General features: G+C 39.9%; 2 protein-coding genes across 3 annotated transcripts; both read left to right on the top strand.

Annotated features, from left to right (window-relative positions):
* Nucleotides 1-11,176: 11,176 nt before the first annotated feature.
* On the top strand, nt 11,177-12,805 carry npvf (neuropeptide VF precursor). The gene is made up of 3 exons (XM_008421653.2): nt 11,177-11,406; nt 12,057-12,427; nt 12,519-12,805. The coding sequence occupies exons 1-3, from the start codon at nt 11,245-11,247 to the stop codon at nt 12,589-12,591; spliced, it is 606 nt and encodes a 201-aa protein (XP_008419875.1). The 5' UTR covers nt 11,177-11,244; the 3' UTR covers nt 12,592-12,805.
* A 1,508-nt stretch (nt 12,806-14,313) lies between these two features.
* Nucleotides 14,314-17,064, top strand: LOC103472206 (cytochrome c iso-1/iso-2). 2 transcript variants are annotated; one of them, XM_008421654.1, is made up of 3 exons: nt 14,314-14,460; nt 14,651-14,889; nt 16,707-17,064. In XM_008421654.1, the coding sequence occupies exons 2-3, from the start codon at nt 14,721-14,723 to the stop codon at nt 16,850-16,852; spliced, it is 315 nt and encodes a 104-aa protein (XP_008419876.1). In that variant the 5' UTR covers nt 14,314-14,460; nt 14,651-14,720; the 3' UTR covers nt 16,853-17,064. The 2 variants fall into 2 exon arrangements, with proteins under 2 accessions (XP_008419876.1, XP_008419877.1); XM_008421655.1 differs by having other exon boundaries at nt 14,692-14,889.
* The last annotated feature ends 909 nt before the right edge of the window (nt 17,065-17,973 follow it).

Consider the following 17,973-nt stretch of genomic DNA (forward strand, 5'->3'; position numbering starts at 1 on the left):
AGTCAGATGTTTCAGTTTCAATCTTTCGCTCTCTGCCCAGATCAAATACACGAATCGGCAACCAGATGATGTCACTATCCCACAGCTGTCCCTACCACTCAGAGATATGCACACACACACGCACACACGCGTGCACAAACAGCTTCACCCAGGTCAAATCTCTCTCCGTCTCCCGCCCTTTAATTCTGTCTTCTCTCAAAACTCTGGGGATCCTGCACGCTGCTCTGAAAGCAATGGTCTGGATCATGTTGCCTCTGTGTGTATGTGAGCCACACACACACAGCACACGCACACCCAAATGCACACAGACATGCGCTGTATGCTCCAATTCCGGTTGCCGGGAATGGCTCTGGGGTAGGCGGGGAGGGTGTGGGGAAATGAGAGAAAAGTGGGGATTCTTTTACAGCAGCACCATCACAAACAATCAGGGTAAAGAAATATTTTATTCACACAAAACAGGCCACACACATCCCTGTATCCTGAGTGTGGGAGAATAGAGTGGGAATTCAAAAAACACACAATCCAGACAGGGTACAAAAAAAAAAAAAAAAAAAATCCAAATATTAGCTAGATGTTTCAGAGTCTTTTTGGTTCAAGAACAACAAAAAATATTTTCACCCGAACAGAGCAGACAATGAACAAGGAATTCCTTTCTAGTTTTATGTATAACTCCCTCAGCCAACCTACCTGGTCTTCCCTCTCAGCTTCACCCTGTTTCTAATCCACCACCTGTTCATTGTCAGGTAATCAAGCTCCTCAGTATATAAGCTCCTCATTATCTGTCACTCACTGGCACATTCTTCTGTTCACCACTCTAGCCTCCTGGTTCTCCACTTCTTCCCTCGTCTCTGTCTGTCTGTCTTTCCCTGAATCCTGCCTGCTGCTTCCCATTACTTTATGGTTTCTCAGTTCACCCTGTTCCTGTCTGTTCCTCATCCTGATCCTGTTGTGCCTGCTTGTAGAGTTTATGTTTATCGCCATTAAAAAAGTCTTCACATCACAATCCTCCAGAGTTCCTGCTTACACTCTGTTCTGATCTCAAACCGGCAATTTACGGCAGAATGTCATTTTCAAGAAAAACAATATCTGTTTTTATAGGAATTTTCACATGAAAAATGACATGTTCGACTTTATTTAGAAATGTAAAAACCTTCCTGAAATTGTTGATCAACCTTTTTATGTTGGTGTTTTTGCAAGAAGCTTCAAGTGTTCAAGATCGAAAGTTTATGTGGAGTTCTCTCCGACCCAAAGCTGTAGATTATTTATTGGATTCAAATCCCACCCAAAGCATTTCACAATGGCCAAATTAAATTAGACTCATAATTTAATTTGGCCATTAAATCAAATTAATTAAATTAATTTAATTTAATTTAGCCATTAAATTAAATGTATTTAATTTAATGGCTAAAATTATGTTAAAATTTTAAAATATTATTTTAAATTTTAAAATAATATTTGGATATGAATAATTTTGCTCTGAACTTGACATTTTGCATAATAATGCTTAAAAAGGTATAATCTTGTTACTAATCCAATGTAGCATGTAATATACTTACATGTTCAGAAGTATTCATTCCAACAAAAAAATGTCACATTTGGTTTTGCTTCAACTTCAAACTTTAGTAAATTTTATTTCATAGACCACATGTGTCAAACTCGAGGCCTGGGGGTCAAATCTGACCCGCCATAACTTTTTATATGGCCCTCCAGGCTCTACAGGAACACATAAATAGAACAATGAAGATAACAGTGGTTATTTCATCAATCAAATCAAAGCAGTTTTTTATCTGTATATTGTCAAATTATATCAGTATGAAAAGATGTTCAGTATTACTACATTTTAAGAAGTTCTCATCAAATGCCGAGATGGATATTTATTAATATTTTAGTGGTTCTTTAATGGGTTTTAGCAATACATTCTGCCTCAACCGGCACTTTGAGGACATTTATAGGACATTTATGACCTTGATGTGGTCTAAATGAAAATGAGTTTGACAAGTCGGTCATAAGTCAACATAAAGTCAAATTTACCTGGATAAATCTGAAAGGTGTGATGTGAATTTGTGTTTATCCCCCTGAGTCAATATAAAACTACACCACAGATCTGCAGTTCTGCTGGTATCTAGAGGCTGATTTTCTTTTTCTTATTCATCTCTACTAAGTAGCTGAGCCTTTTCAGGTGTTGCCTCTCAGTTCTACTTAGACTTGGGCATATGAATATGCTTTGATTCAAACAATCCATCATAGTTCTTCTGGCTAAATGGCCACAGTTTTTGTTTTGGGCGGGGGGGGGTTCATATCCACCCAAGTTGGGAAGTCTCTGCTGTATCTAACAACTTTTTTCTTCCCAGATCGCCCTAAATTTAGCTCTTTCCATCAACTGTGACCAGCTTAAAGTCCTCTGCTCAAGAAAGGCATAGAATATTTTCACGTTACTGGTTGTAACATAACACAATGTGAAAGCGTTCAGTGGGAGTGAATACTTTTGCAAGGCTCCCTAGATTAGACTAAAGGAAAAAAAAAGCACAGGTGAACAACACTTGACTTTTACCAAAAGTCGCTTCTATAAACCAGAAACAAAACACACAAAAGAAAAACTAAATAAAAGTTCACTTTAGGTCCTCACTGATGCCACGATGTCCCCAAAGTGCATTTTACTTCACTACATAAATTAATGAGACACATAGTGGCTTTTTCAAAGGCAACCCCTGAAATAATGTACACTACGTTAGTAGCTACCATGTGTGCCGTTGCTCCTGTAAAATTATTATAGCAGCCAAAATGCCGGGTCACTCCCACAGTGCGAGCTTGTTAGTTGATCTCACAAAACTTTATAGAGTCAGCTTTAAAGTTCTTCCAACATGCTTTTACTTTCTGTTCTGTTCATTACACTTAGAAATACGTTTTTTTTTATACTTCTGCAACTTGCGAGGTTTTTTTTCTTTCAAACCTCATACTGATAATAAAAAAAGCACCTTCCTTTCATTCCCTGTTGTTTGTAATTAAAACATGCATATCTTCTCAGACAGCGAGAAGCATGACTCAAAGAAAACCAGATTAGAGAGCTTAACATAGCATCAACTACTGTGTAATCCTAATTTAAAGGCTTTATTGTATCAGAGGTTGAGAGCTTCCTGGAAATGAAACATGAGTGCTTTTACTAGAACCGTAAGCAGCTACAGTAAGTGCATGCACTTTGACTCTTGTGTTTAAACATTTTTTTTTGAATGGAGAACTTTGAGAGAGCTGTTATTTTATATCTGCATTGATTTCATTCAGAAATTTGTGAGTTTTTTTGTTTTTTTTCTCCCCATCATCTCCAAGAATACACACACGCACACGCACACGCACGCACGCACGCACACACGCGCACACACACACACACACACACACAAACACACGCGCACACGCACACACACACACACACGCACGCACGCACGCACGCACACACAGAGAGATACACACTCACTTCAACAGCTCTGGTTTCAAACTAAAGATGCACATTTGACAGTATTTTTCCTTAATGTTGTTTTTGTAATTTATAAAAGGAATAAACTATTCTTGCTATTTAAAAAAAAAAATGCATAATATATATTTCTGTTGTCTTTTTTTAAAAAACTTTTTCCGAAGTTACTTAGGGATCACAAAAATCTTGAAAAATATGTTTTTTCATTCAAATTCTGGTTACTTAAAATTTATTTATTTTTTATTTTTTGTAAGTTGCTGGTCTTCAGCAGAGAGAAGCACATGCTTTTGGTTCCAGCTATGAAAATCTCATGTGTTCAATTACAGGTAATACCCAGCATTTGCATCTACATTAACACGGTTAGAGAGGGATCTAACCTTTTCTGAGACTTTAAAGCAAAGGCCCAAAAAAAAAAAAAGAAGCAGTTTGCACGTCTAATTTTCCTCCTGGAACATTTAAAAAGGCTTTTACAAGACCACAGAAACGCATTTTTGGTGTAAAACTGATTGGAAAAAAATCTTTTCTGCCTTGCTTTCTGTGCTGCATTCCCAGCATTCAGCTGCATCATGGGGGAAACAGGTCAGAGGTTACAGTGTAGATTTCTGTGTGGGTGTCTTAGTACCCTTTGACCCCCCTCTGACCCGCTGAACAGCAGCCAAACTGGCCGTCCAACTGGGAGTGGGAGAGGATGCACCGGGGGTCAGGGGGAACAATCAAGGAAAAAGCTTTCTCTCCGCCATGTTTTCTACTCTTTCCCTCTATTTTGTCTTACTGAAGCTTCTCGTTTTGTCCTCCTGAAACCAGAGTTGCACAAACAATGGCACACATGTGCCATGACCAGTAGAAGCAAAGGTGGGACAAAGATGCTTATTTTTCTAAACACAGGCGTGTTTTTGGAATTTATGTGCCAGGCTTTAAGAGGTTTCCAGGGCCCAATGATCATGAAAGTCACTCAACAGATAAATGACCGTGTAAACATTCAAATCAAGAGAGAGCAAGGAAAGCAATAAAAAGACTTGTTTTTTTCCACCCCAAAACAGCAGGCATGTCTAAACCTCATTGAGCATTAATCGCTCAACGAGGCGTCATTGTTGGAGAAATCGTAACTCATTGGTAAATGTAGAAATCTCGGGTTTTTCCTCATCCGCTCCCACTAACGCTGTCCCTGAGCCTCGCTTCGCGTTGAAATGTTTGCCCCTGTTTGTGCTTTATCGACAGAACTTGGCCTCTCCAACAAACTTTGGCTTTTTAAATTCACAAGCCGTAAGTATTGTTAGAAAACAGAAACGCATCTCCGATTGAAGAGCGACAAAAGACGTAGACGATTTTCTGAGCAAAGCCAACATTTTAAACACACACACACACACACACACGCACACACACACGCACACACACACACACACACACACACACACCCCTACGCACACACACGCATCCCTGTTCCAGGGCCCCTTCCCCCCGCACCCCCTTCCCATCCTCCACCTCCTCTCTCATCAAGGGTCATTTGCTCAGTTTCCTCCTGCCTATTCCAGCTTTTTTCTTCTCTTCCTCTGATTGGTCGATTCAGACCAGACTCTGATTGGACCTTCTTTTGCACCCCCCTCTTCCTGAAAACACCTCCCCCTTTTTACTGGAACCCCCTACTTTGTTTTAGGACGGCCTACCCCCTCTAATTCTCCGCCTCTGCTTTAGATGCTCCACCTTCCTTGCAGGTTGTGGAATAAATGTGCCGGGGCTCCACCTGGTGGAGGTGATTCTCTTAGATTAGGACATTGTGTTACCCCAGTGGATTATTATTCAGTTCTACATTTGAAAAAAAAGCAATATAGTACAAAGATTCTTGTAAAAATGCAATACCTGAGTCTAAAAACATTAAAATAATGCATTACATGAAAAACGTACAGCAGAAAGGACATTTCTGTGTAAATAACAAAAATATATTTTATTTCTCTGTCCTTTAGTGCCATCTAGTGTTGTTGCTAAGCAGCAGCAGCACCTGTACAATAGTGATAAAAACAGGATGGTGATCATGTACCACACACCTATAAGAGCATTTTAGAGCAGCCGGGTCAGCTAACATGACCCTCATGCAAATGAGTTTTAGGCTAAAGCTAAAGTCAGGAGCAATTTATTGTTTTCAACAAATCTAGTGGTCTCATTGTCAATATCATCCCAATAGCTATAGCCCTGACAGAGGTTCAAAGGTCAGACAATCTTTTTCTCTCTCACGGTACTACATAGCTTCCTTTACTGAACTTATCACTAAACATTGTGTGTGATTGTGTTGCATACCAAGATTTATGTCAACAGTCGTCAGCCTTACCAGGAACACCAATTGTGAAATCCTGCCAATTGATTTTAGGTGATGCAAAACAAAACAAAACAAAATAGAACAAAAAAAATCCCTTGATGCATTTTTTTTTATGCTCTGAGTCCAACTTAAAGTTTTCCAGTCTGTGTGGGACTGCAAAGCCCCCAAGAGTGTATCCTCCTGGGAAGAGAACGTTAAGGTGTGGCTGGAACCAACATTTTTTTATGTGTCATTGTTAAAAGAACACCAAGATCTCACAGATGGTATGAAAGCCCTGGTGAAAAACAATTACAATTTTGCCTGTGGTCCTGTTTATGTTTGGCTACTGTGTTCTGGACTGAAGACTGTTTTATCCAGGGTGTTCTATAGCGCCTGGTTCATCACATGAATATTAATGCGGTGCTAAAACCCAGTCTGTTGAACTACAGTAGCCGGTGCTTTTTATGGCCTATAAAGAGCAGTCAGCCATGACCACTGTGTGTTTTTAAGTGTTTAATGTTGAGAGCAAAGAGTGCCATTAAATTCATACTCAAGCCAGCAGACTGCTGCATTTGCTTGTTCGAAAGAAAACTGTACAGCTGGCATCGGTTTGTGGACACCGTCGTAGAAATTAGGAAGTAGTCCCAGCCCTGCTCACAACGTATACAAGACCAAAAACCAATAATCACATCGTTCCTCTAAGACGTACTGTTTGTTTAATCTGAGGCCCGTAATTGTCCAGCTTCGGCATGAGTCATGTCTGTCTTGTGATAGTCATCATGTGCTTTCATAATGCTGTTATAGCTCTTAATAATACCATCGCTGCAGTTGAAAATATTCACCAGTGATTGCTTTTATTGCTTCTCTAATTAAGACCAGCTGGAGATTTTAAACCGACTGACCTTTGCGTTTTTTAGTTGCCTGATCATTTAGATAATATACAGATCACTGGTTTGCACCTATACATACAATTTAATAATATTTAATGGCAAGAAAACAAACGAGGAAAGAGTATTGTCCTCTACTGGGTCATTGATAGGTAAATGGCCTGTATAGCATTTAATTTAGTCCAGACTTCTAGCCCTGCCCTCACTATCACCCAGGCACAAAGCGCAGGCACATGCTCTTCTTGCCCAGCCTGTTGGTTTAACTAAAGCTTAAATGCTTCCCAAATAATTCATACTTCTCAAACGTTTTCCACATTACATCTACAGCCTTACATAAAAACAAGCAAACCACAGATCCCAGGTTGGAATCAGGCCTGAACCCTAACTGGACGATTCTAAAGCATCGTGTTAGCTAAACCGTTTTGTCGTGACTCTGGCTGAATGACTTTAAATGTGTCACACCAGACCAGGATGTCGAAACTCACTTTCGTTTTGGGCCATATCAAGATCATGAACGTCCTTTAAGGGGCTGGTTGTGGCAGAAAATGTTAGTAAAACCCCTTAACAAATCGCAAAGGCATTACTCGATGAGTACTTCTTAAAATTAAACATTGAACATCTTTTCACATTGATATGATTTGGCATCATACAAATAAAATCTGGTTTTATTTTTTATCTTGAAGACTCTATACATGAGTCTAGAGGGCCACATAAAGAAAAAAAAACTACGGTGGCCAGGATGTGGCCCCAGGGTCTTGAGTTTGACACATATGAACTAGACTATTTATTTTTCCTGCCACTCTTCCATATAACCAGATTTGTGGAGTGCAGCAGCGCTGATAATCACCCAGTCAACCTGGATCTTTACATCTCCTCCTCTTGGCTGTTTCTGTGACTCATGCTCTTCTTGCCCAGCCTGTTGGTTTAGCTGAAAGCTTGCATCATGGAACGTTCACAGTTGTGACACACTTCCAATTGATGAACAGACTGAACAGTTCTCAGAATGTTCAAAACTTGGAAATGTTGTTTTATAAAACTAACCCTGACTTCCCTATAGTTTTATGCCTAACATGTCCACTGCCTTCTTTGGACGTCATAATGTTGTTTGATCACTCATGACCTTTGATGCTTTCACAGAGCAGCTGTATTTGTCCTGAGAAAAAAAAGTGACATTCAGGTGGATTATTTACTGATCAGGTTTCTTCGGAAGAAAATTGGTAGCACTGGATTTCAGTTATGCAAATAACCACGACCCTTTTGTTCTTAGAAAACCATTTGACAATTAGCCATGATTTTAGTTGATGTATCACTTAAAATCCCAATAAAATACTAGGAATTCAATTTTTGCTCAGTAGACAGGAAGACATTTGCCCTAGTGAATCTTTAATAGTTTCGCTTTCATTCTGTAACCAGTTGCTTTTTTTTTTTTACAGACCACACACGCAGCGCTGCGTGTCTTGTGTCAGCTAATTGTGCCATACGTTCTGACGCTGAGATCCAACAGAAATGGATCTGATCGCCGTCTGAACCTTAAGCGGTCAAGAAGGCCTGATAAATGGGTCTCCTCTCCGGCGTGTGCAGGCATGCGAAGTGTTGTGATGATGACCTGGCTGTTGTCTAAGTAAGGGTGAGGATAAAGCGCCACGTAAATCAGCTCGGTCGAGAGGCAACCGCAGACTCCCACATGTCATATCAGGTATTTGAGATCTAGTCTGAGAAAGGAACTCTGCGATCGTTGCCAGACTTTAAACAAGCAGCTTAGAGAGACGGGGAGGCAGCGGTGATGGTGGTGAACCTGTTGTCACGTTACTTCTTGGTTTCTCTGGAGTTCGTCTTGGGTTGGTTTGTTTATTCCTCGTAATCTCGAGACAGTTTTCCACAGAGTTTCCGGCAAACCAGAGTAAATAAATCTGTTAAAATGCAAATATGATGAGTTAGGACTGTTCAATAAAAAAAAATGTTAAAAACGTCCTCAGTTACTCCCCTATGTTTTGGTACATTTATTTTATCTTCTACCTTTTATAAGCTTTCCAGGGAATGCTGCCCAGAAACATCCTCAGAGTTTGATGCTGAGTGATTAATTGACGATAATTGTTATTACTGATTTGTAAAAAGAGCAAAAATTTATTTATCCAAATAGATTTGGATAGATAGATAAAGATAAATCTTCTACAGGGAAGATTTATCTTGGACAGCATCTGCTAAACAAGGGGGCGATAAAAATAAAAGAAGAATGTTTTGAGAATTAAATAGCACTAACTGATTATATTTCCTTTTGCAGATTTATTTTCTCCGGTTTGCTGGAAACTCCATGGAAATCAGTCACAAGATTACGCGAAGGAAGGTGGAAATAAACAAACAAGCACAGGACAAACTCCAGAGAAACCAAGAAGTAACGTTTTCGTTCATCGAGTGAGCAGTCAAACCGGACTAAAAATGATTCGCTCAGATAAATCTGTTGATTTACAAGTTGCACAAAATATGATACACACTACTGAGGCACCTGTATAGGCAAATAAAGAACATTTTAATGTCCAAACAATGTTATGGGAACGCGAGATTTCCCAATATAGGTAACATTTTTCATTAAACACGGGAATGACGGCTATATTTCTGTCAAGGAAGCATGACATGCATTAATAACATGTAGAAGCAGGGGGCAGGGGGGGAAGGAGGCCTGAAAGCATGTAGATGGAAAGATGAAAAGGCTGCAGGGGTGGCGAAAGAAGAACATTAAAAACATTAGGAAGAGAGAATTACAGTGGCAGAGAACAAGGTCTTCCAGGGAGTGCTCTATGAGCTCAGCTAAAGAACAAAGGGAGAGGTTTATTGAAGGCCTCTGCTGATAGTACTCAGGATGAGTGTCCGACACGTGGTCGTAAATCCCAAATCCCACAGTCTGCGAGCCGGGGCCAGGGTCAGGCAAAGAAAGCACAAAAGCAGCGAGCCGAGACGAGATGGGAGGTAAACGATGATACGGAAAAGTAAACTGAGACGTAAGCCTTCTCAAGGCTAAGTCTGAATCACTGAAACCAGATGGGACCAAAATTCTTTCCCGCTGAGTTGCCTCAGCCGCGGCGTTGCATGATCTGCGTGCTCAGACGTGGCAACGTGGGAAACTGCGACGGTCAAATTAAAATTCCCATCTCTGGCTGTCGCTGTTGCCTGACAGGGATTCTTCACATTCGGTTTGCTGTTGGTCCAATCGCAAAAAAATGGCTCATTACTGGCTTCAACTGTAGAGACCTGAGAAATAAAAAATGTGGTGACGTGAGTCAGTCTCCTGAGATAAACACAAGTCATTATTGAATGCATGTTGTATTCATCTCATTTTTCACTATATTGTTTCTAGGCATCTTCCTCTTTTATGTTTCTAGTTTTTTCCCCTTTTTTTTTTTTTTGCTAAAGTTATTTTTCTTTCTGTCAGTGTACTGCACCTGGAAACTGAATTTCACAGAGGAAACCTCTCCAGAGATTAATAAGGTTCTTTCTAATATAATCCAATCAAATCTAAATGAATCTAATCAGTGAAAGCCAAATACAAAAAAAATGTGTAGTTTGGGCATTGCAGTGGCTCATCTGCAGAGGCCCTAGTCCTCCAGTCCCAGCCCGATGACCTTTGCCCCATGCCTTCCCCCTCTCTCACAACCGGCTTTCCTGTCTGACCATTATCAATAAATAAAGGCCACTGGAACTGATAAAACCTAGAGAAAAAAACGTGTGACTTTGTTTAATATGAGTAATTTTGTCACTACATATTTAGCAGAAAATTTCGTAAAATCATCTAAAAATGTATATTACATTTGCATTAATATCCCTCAAACTTCTTTACATTTTGCTAAGTAAGAACTGCCAACTTCAATGCATTTCTCTGGATTTATAAATGACATGCCAATACAAAATATTGACGAATGTACTTCATGAGATAGTTAGCACTTGGGATATTGTTTCACCCCCTAAACTGTTTTAAACTTCTACCTGTCTGCTGTGGTTTTCCTGGTCTTTGTGATTCTGTTCTTTCACTAAAATTCTCTGACAAACCTCCGAGGCCTTCATTGATTTCACTGAGATCAAATTATGCACAGGTAGACTACTTACTAATCAGATGACTTCTGAAGATTTTGATTTTATTTCGAAATGTATACAGTTCAACTTCAAAAATGTGCATTTTGCGTTAATTCACAGGTTAGGATGTTTGGTTGCAAAGCTTCTTGAAGGATCAAACTTTGGTTCCAGTATGATAAGTTGTTCCCAACTGATGGCTGATTCAGTACAATTAGAAAAGTGTGATTATTTATTTATTTATGTTTTTTATGTCATCTCCTCTTTAGAAGAAACAAAAGCGCCCCGTTCATTCAGCAGCCCAATTAGTGCATACATACCTAGATACCTTCCCAGGTATGAATGGTGGCTCAACCAGGAATTTGCCTTGTTTAAATGAAGCCAAAAATAAATGTGCATGCATCACTTCGCGTGTGTGTCAGTTTTTTTTTTATGTGACGTGGGGTTTTCACAGGGCTTATATGACAGGCGGCAGGTCACTCAGCGGGAAATGAGCCACATGTCCAAACACAGTTCAGGAAGGAACAACAGATTTCAGCATGTTGACAGCAGCGATACTGTCAGCGCTCCTGATGATGGGGGGTCTCGGAGGGGCGGCGGCGTCTGACTTCCACGTCTTCGGAAAATCCTTCCACAACGATGAAACCCTGCGGAGCAGCATCGACGACAGGCACTCTGTGAGGAAACAGCCGCGCCAGCAGGTAAGAACCAACCAGCCAACAAATGACTTGTGTGTATTTTTTGTTTTGTTTTGTTTTCCTCATCTTATATTCTGGGTCTCCAGATAACTGAGGTCCGGTTGATGCTCTTTGTAACTTCATTTTAGATCTTGTACATCATGAGTGGAAGCCTTTTCTCCAGCTTTGTGAGGGCTAAACTTAAGATGTAGTACAAGGCACAGATTTTCAAATGACAACAAACCATTTCAATCGAGTAGAAAGCCATTTGATTAGAGTAAAAGAAATATCTGCTTTCAGAGCATAGTTACAGCTGTACATCACCTCTTAGAGTAATGATCGTCGTCATCAGTCAATTTTGTAACTCACGGCTGATTTTGTTTTTGAATAATTTTCAGGGGCTCTGTCTCACTTCCTGCTTCAAAATAACTGTTTGTCTAATTCATTTTAAGTTTATTTACATGTGTGCTTTGGGTTATTTAGTGTAGAAAAAAAAAGCTCCATAAATAAAGACTAATTGATCGATTGATTGATCAAGGTCCCATCATGCTTTCAGATAGCACTAAAAATAGTAGACGTTGATTTTGTTACTGTCACTTCTTGAAGAACACAGACGAAAAGGCCCACATTGAAAATCCACTTGACCTGATTAAATGCAACCCTGACACATCCAGGTACCGAGTGGGCTCCGCAGAAGTTTGGATCTGGAGAGCTTCAAGCTGCACGTGACCCCGGCCACCAGCAGGAACAGCCTGCCGACCATCATCAAGCTGTACCCCCCCACGGCCAAACCGCTCCACATGCACGCCAACATGCCGCTGCGCTTCGGCAGGGACAGCAACGACGAGAGGGTGCCCAACTCCAGCCCCAACATGCCCCAGAGGTTCGGGAGGTCCTGGGAGTTGATCCAGATGTGCGGAGAGTGCCGTGAGGCGCGAGACGCCCCCAGCCCAGTGCTGCCTCAGAGATTTGGAAGAGACGCTCCTTACTGGAGCCTCCTCAGGACGCTGGCCAGTGAACACTTGTTGGACGCTGGCTTGCACTGGTATGGAAATGACACAATCTAAAATATCCCTCATCGTAACCACTAACCCTGCTTCCTTTGCTATGATTAAAAGTGCCTTATCATCCAACAGGACTGAAGATTTTGACTACAAAACCAGTTCTGAAGAAGATGTCGACACGGACAAAAAGACCTTCAAAGGATAGCCAGATCTTCTATTAAGTCCTGGTCCTTTCATTAAGTGTTATTATTGTAAAGATGCTTCAAGTTATTAAAGCTTAGATCTGGAGTATTTCCATGTAGATGTTGTCTTCTGAAAATAATGTCCTTCTCTGTACTGAAACTGATCTTATAGAAGAATGAAGTTTATACAAAAAGTAAAAAAAATAAAGCTTCAAGCAATGAGAATGCAAAATGTTATTGTGTTATTCATCTTAACCCATCATCATTTCTGTATAAACATCCCCAAATTCTTAGGGATATTCTGGAGAGAAAGCATAAGGTTCATCATAAAGCCCTTTGACTTTGACTTATTCTCTTGAACTGGGTTTAGAGGGGAGTAGATACGTTTAGAGCTTAACTTGGTTCATTAAAAAACGAGCAAAACTGAACCTGCTCCATCAAGCTGCTGAGGAAGCGGTTGTTGCACTATTTGAACACTAGAGGGTGCAATTCATGTGTTTTAAATCGAAACCCTTCCCTGACTGCTGTGTTATAAAATTATCATGTCACTTTTACAACACGAGAGAACAGAAACTGCATGATACCCTTTATCACATTTAGATTTAGTTTTACAAGACATACAAATTGGAAACATTACTCAGAAAAAAAAGCTCAATTATTTCCTTTCAGTCAAGCAACTGTTTTTCTGATAGGAAAAACAGTTGCTGTTTTTCCTATCAGAAAAACAGCAACTGTTTTTTTTGAGCTGCTGAGTTCAGCAGCTCAAAAAAATAATAAAACCATAAACAAGCGGTATTATTTCTGAAAAAACAAATCTGTTTGGCATTACAAAAAAATTTTTTTATAACCTGGTCAGTAATAAGTTGGAAAATCTTAGTTGGCATTACATCAATGAAATCATTATAATTGCTTGGAAATGTTTTGTATGTTTCCACTTGTATATTTTCTTTTTTTTTTTTTTTTTACAATAATTTCTCTCAGGTGATTAGTATTCTTTAAGATTAGGAGGTCACTCTTTCATCACCCTAATCATACCTTTTGTTGATTCTCTGTTGAGTTTAAGTTGGGACTCTATCAGGCTGCTTCAAAATGGTAAAATTGCTCTCAATAAGAAAAAACTTGTCAAAATCTACATTTAGCAGGGGAATGATGATAAGGAGAAGTATGGATTTAATGTTTTTTGTTGTTCTTATTTTGGGCAGGTCGCATCGTTCAGTTTTTTGCAAGTTAACCAATATTAATCTTAAAGAATAAAAGATACACATATATTCTTGATAGTGGACCACAGGTCATTTCATGCAGATGCTTTAAAGTACTTTATTAGAATTTGTATTTCATAGACCACCATATGAGTGTATCAGATAAACAGTTCGGGGTAGTTTGTGTAAGGGTGTCACTTCTTTAAATATAACAGTTTGTTGAAATTACACACTGAACTATCAAGTGAATATAATAGATGCTTCCTGTGCAATATTTGCTTTATAGCCATTATGATTGACTGCATATTACAAACTGCTATTTATTATGAGGATTATCAAAATGTTCTCATTGGGTTCTCAATTTTTTGTAACCAGTCATCAGATTTACTCTGACTCAAACTGTTGTGTAACAAGCACTGAGTCAAAGCATTTCAAACATGCAACCGACACACATGGCAAACAAACCCCACCTGTCTTTCAAGGTGGGTGTGACCCAAATATTAGAGCTTATTCAACCCCGGACCACGCCCCTCTCTGAAACTTTATTTCATGTACTTTATGGTTCAGGTACAGTTCAATCATAGCAAAACAAGATTTCTGGTCAGCAAGCAATCAAAAGGGAAGGAGTGTGAATTTGAGAAAGAAAGGTGACAACATCTACCTGAGGGCGATTTAACACATTCCATTCTGACGGTAGGATTTGCTCCTTCTGATCCTCCTCTGTTCGTTACTCCTTTGCTCTGTGCTGTTCACTTTTTCAGTTCAGCAGCTTTTGCGCTCTCGTTCAGCCTCTCTTGGCCAGATAACATTTTTGCTCAAACTCAAAAAGTTTAAGGTGCCCAAACGTTTGTGTATGTGGTAATTTTTCCACTTGCTTCAGCAGACATTTCTTTGCTGTGATGTGGCTGATTGTGTCTCCGCCAGTCCTTTCCTCCCATACCTAGCGGCTGGCGATGGGGGACATTCAGAAAGGGAAGAAGGTGTTTGTCCAGAAGTGTTCCCAGTGTCACTCTGTGGAGGAAGGAGGTCGCCATAAGGTGGGGCCAAACCTCTGGGGGCTGTTTGGAAGGAAGACGGGCCAGGCGCCTGGATACTCCTACACTCAGGCCAACATGGAGAAAGGTATGAATCACCACAAAAATGCACAAAATGTTAACGTCTATTCAAGAAATGACAAAGTAACCAGGTAACTGGATAACAGAGCACAATAACTGACATTATAAAGTAAATGTATGTGTATTCTACAGCTATAAAGAGTATGTCAATCTCTGTAGTTTAAATCTTTTGAACACAATAAATGGGATTTTAATGCATGCCAGTCCCTCATCATCAAATTCAAAATGGAATAACATGAATAAATGGTTCTCCCTGTAGGTTGGTGTATTGACTGGTTTGTTTTTTGGTCGATTGGCTGATTAATTGCTTAGTTGCTTGTTTAGTTGGACAGACTGTTAGTAAGATTCCTACTGGCATTTTTTTTTTTAAATATTGATAAAATATTGATAACTAAATCCAAAGCAGTACAAAGATAATCGGGGTTTACTTTATTCCCTTTGGAGAAATAAGCAATGCAAAGTTGGTCAACCTTTACTTGACCATCGTAAAGCCATTCAAATGTATTCACACCCCTAGAACTCATTTGCTGATATCACAGCCTCAACCTGTTTTATTTGGATTTTATAGAACAGACCAACACAAAGAAGCACCGACATGTGCTTTGCAATTTCTTTTACAAATAAGTTATAAAAGTTCACTTTTGCATTCAGACCCCATTACTCTAATAACTCCAAATGAAATCCATATCTTGCTTTGAAAGCTTCCTTAAACAGAGTCCATCTTTGCATAATTTCATCTCAGTATAAACTCAGCTGTCCTGTGAAGGCCTCAGAGGTTTACCAGAAAGCATTAGTGAACATACAGAACCATAGAAATCGAGGAATACAGCAGAAAAGTCAGCTGAAAATATAAAGAGCATGGCACCACGACACTAGAAACCCGACAAAAGGTGTTGGTCCATTTAAGCGGATAGGCTGAGCGAGATATGAACCCAAGAAGCAGCCAAGAGGCCCCTGGTAGCTCTGGAGGAGTTGCCGAGATTCACAACGTAGGTGTGAGGATTTGCTAGATGGTCAACATTGTTGAAAGAAAGTCATAAGACGCCTGCAGAGGACAAAATAAACACAGGATGAAGGTTATCTTATCAGAACTTCTTAATGCCTACATGGAAAACTCTGTCTCACTTGTGAAACATGGCAGTGACAGTATCATGCTATGGGGCCACTATGGTCAGCAGGGACAGTGAAGGGATGGAGCTAATTAATGGATAATAACGGAAGATAACCTGACTGAGGCTGACTGAGGCTGACTTAAGACTGCGGCGATGTTTCATTCTGAACATAAAGCGAAAGCCGCAACGGAACGGTTTTACATCTACACATATTCACGTGTTACAATGACCAAATATCTCAGACAAATATCAATTAGCTAACCATCATCATTTTTAAGAAATATAAAAAATAAGGCCATATCACAAGCGACCTAATGCGGAAAGTTGTTCATTACATCTGCATACTGTTTGCAAGTCTTCGGCAAAACATTTCTTTCAGAAGTGCAAAGGTCAAAGATAACAAATCTGATACAATGACCACACTCCTGACAATAATCTACCTGATGTTTCTTCTCTTTTTCAATCAATCTGAAAAAGCTATTAGTAGCTTTCTCCCTCTACATAATATCCATGTTTCTCTAACTCCCCCTTAAGAGGAACTGGTTTTCTCTATATAAAGTAGGACAGCAGGTCTGAACATGCAGCTGGCAGTACTGCTGCTCCTCTCTGACTCTCTGTGCTCTATAAACCCATTCCACTGACATTCTGAAGTCCATTAGTGCACAAACACACCGCATGTGTTTGATTGTTTCTGTCTTGTTTTCCCATTTAGGTATCATCTGGGATGAGGAAACTCTGAATGTCTACCTTGAAAATCCAAAGAAGTACATTCCTGGTACCAAGATGATCTTCAGTGGGATTGGAAAGAAGAAAGAAAGAGCAGATATTATTGCCTACTTAAAGGACGCGACCTCCTAATATACTGGCACAGAAGGCTGCGCTCAAACAGCTACACACAGAGGGATTGAATGAGCTTTTAAAGAGTCAAGAATGTGCCGTTTCTCTTATTTTTCTACGCTTATTCATTGTAAAATTAGCCGCTCGACACACACAGGAACACCTATGCTGAACTTTTATTTGTTCAATTATATTTATCTTGTTGGGCTGCACAGTGGCGCAGTTGGTAGAGCTGTTGCCTTGCAGCAAGAAGGTTCTGTGTTCGATTCCCAACCTGGGGTCTTTCTGCATGGAGCTTGCATGTTCTCCCTGTGCATGTGTGGGTTTTCTCCGGGTACTCCAGTTTCCTCCCACAGTCCAAAAACATGACTGTCAGGTTAATTGGCCTCTCCAAATTGCCCCTAGGTGTGAGTGTGTGTGTTCATGGTTGTTTGTCCTGTATGTCTCTGTGTTGCCCTGCGACAGACTGGCGACCTGTCCAGGGTGAACCCCGCCTCTCACCCGAAATGTTAGCTGGAGATGGGCACCAGCAACCCTCCTGACCTCACTGAGGGACAAGGGTGCAAGAAAATGGATGGATATTTATCTTGTTTGTTCTTGCTGATGATATTGATTGTTCAGTTCTGGTTTAGATTTGTATTGGCCCCTTTTTGTTTTTGAATGGGTTGAATGGGGAAGATATTTTACTCTTGTTCTCGTTTTCTCGTATTTTAAGAACAGCTTACAAACAAATGTTTTAATTTTCAATTTACTAGAGCAGATCTTGACAGGTTATATGTGTACTTGTAATTCAGCAGCTGGATCAATAATAATAAGTCATATCACATCGTTGAATTTTTTTTAAGGGGCGTTTTACAACGTCTGAACCAAAAAATAAAATTGTTTTGTGTCAGATCTCGTATTTCCTTTTTTGCTGCGTCTCAGACCTCAGATCAGACGAGGAGGGAAGGGGATTTTTGTTCTGTGTTTTTTTTTTCCTGTTGTTGGTTCTCCTTAGCAGGAGTTTTATATTAGGTGTTCTGGCTGCTTCATGGGAAGTTGAAGCACTGTATTGAAATAATAAGGAGAAGTGGGAGAAATTCATGCAAGAAAAAATGTGATTTTGAGCAGCTGGGTGATTAAAGACCTGGACGGAGAGCTTA

This window comes from Poecilia reticulata, linkage group LG11 (assembly GCF_000633615.1).
Source record: "Poecilia reticulata strain Guanapo linkage group LG11, Guppy_female_1.0+MT, whole genome shotgun sequence".
Taxonomy (NCBI): domain Eukaryota; kingdom Metazoa; phylum Chordata; class Actinopteri; order Cyprinodontiformes; family Poeciliidae; genus Poecilia; species Poecilia reticulata.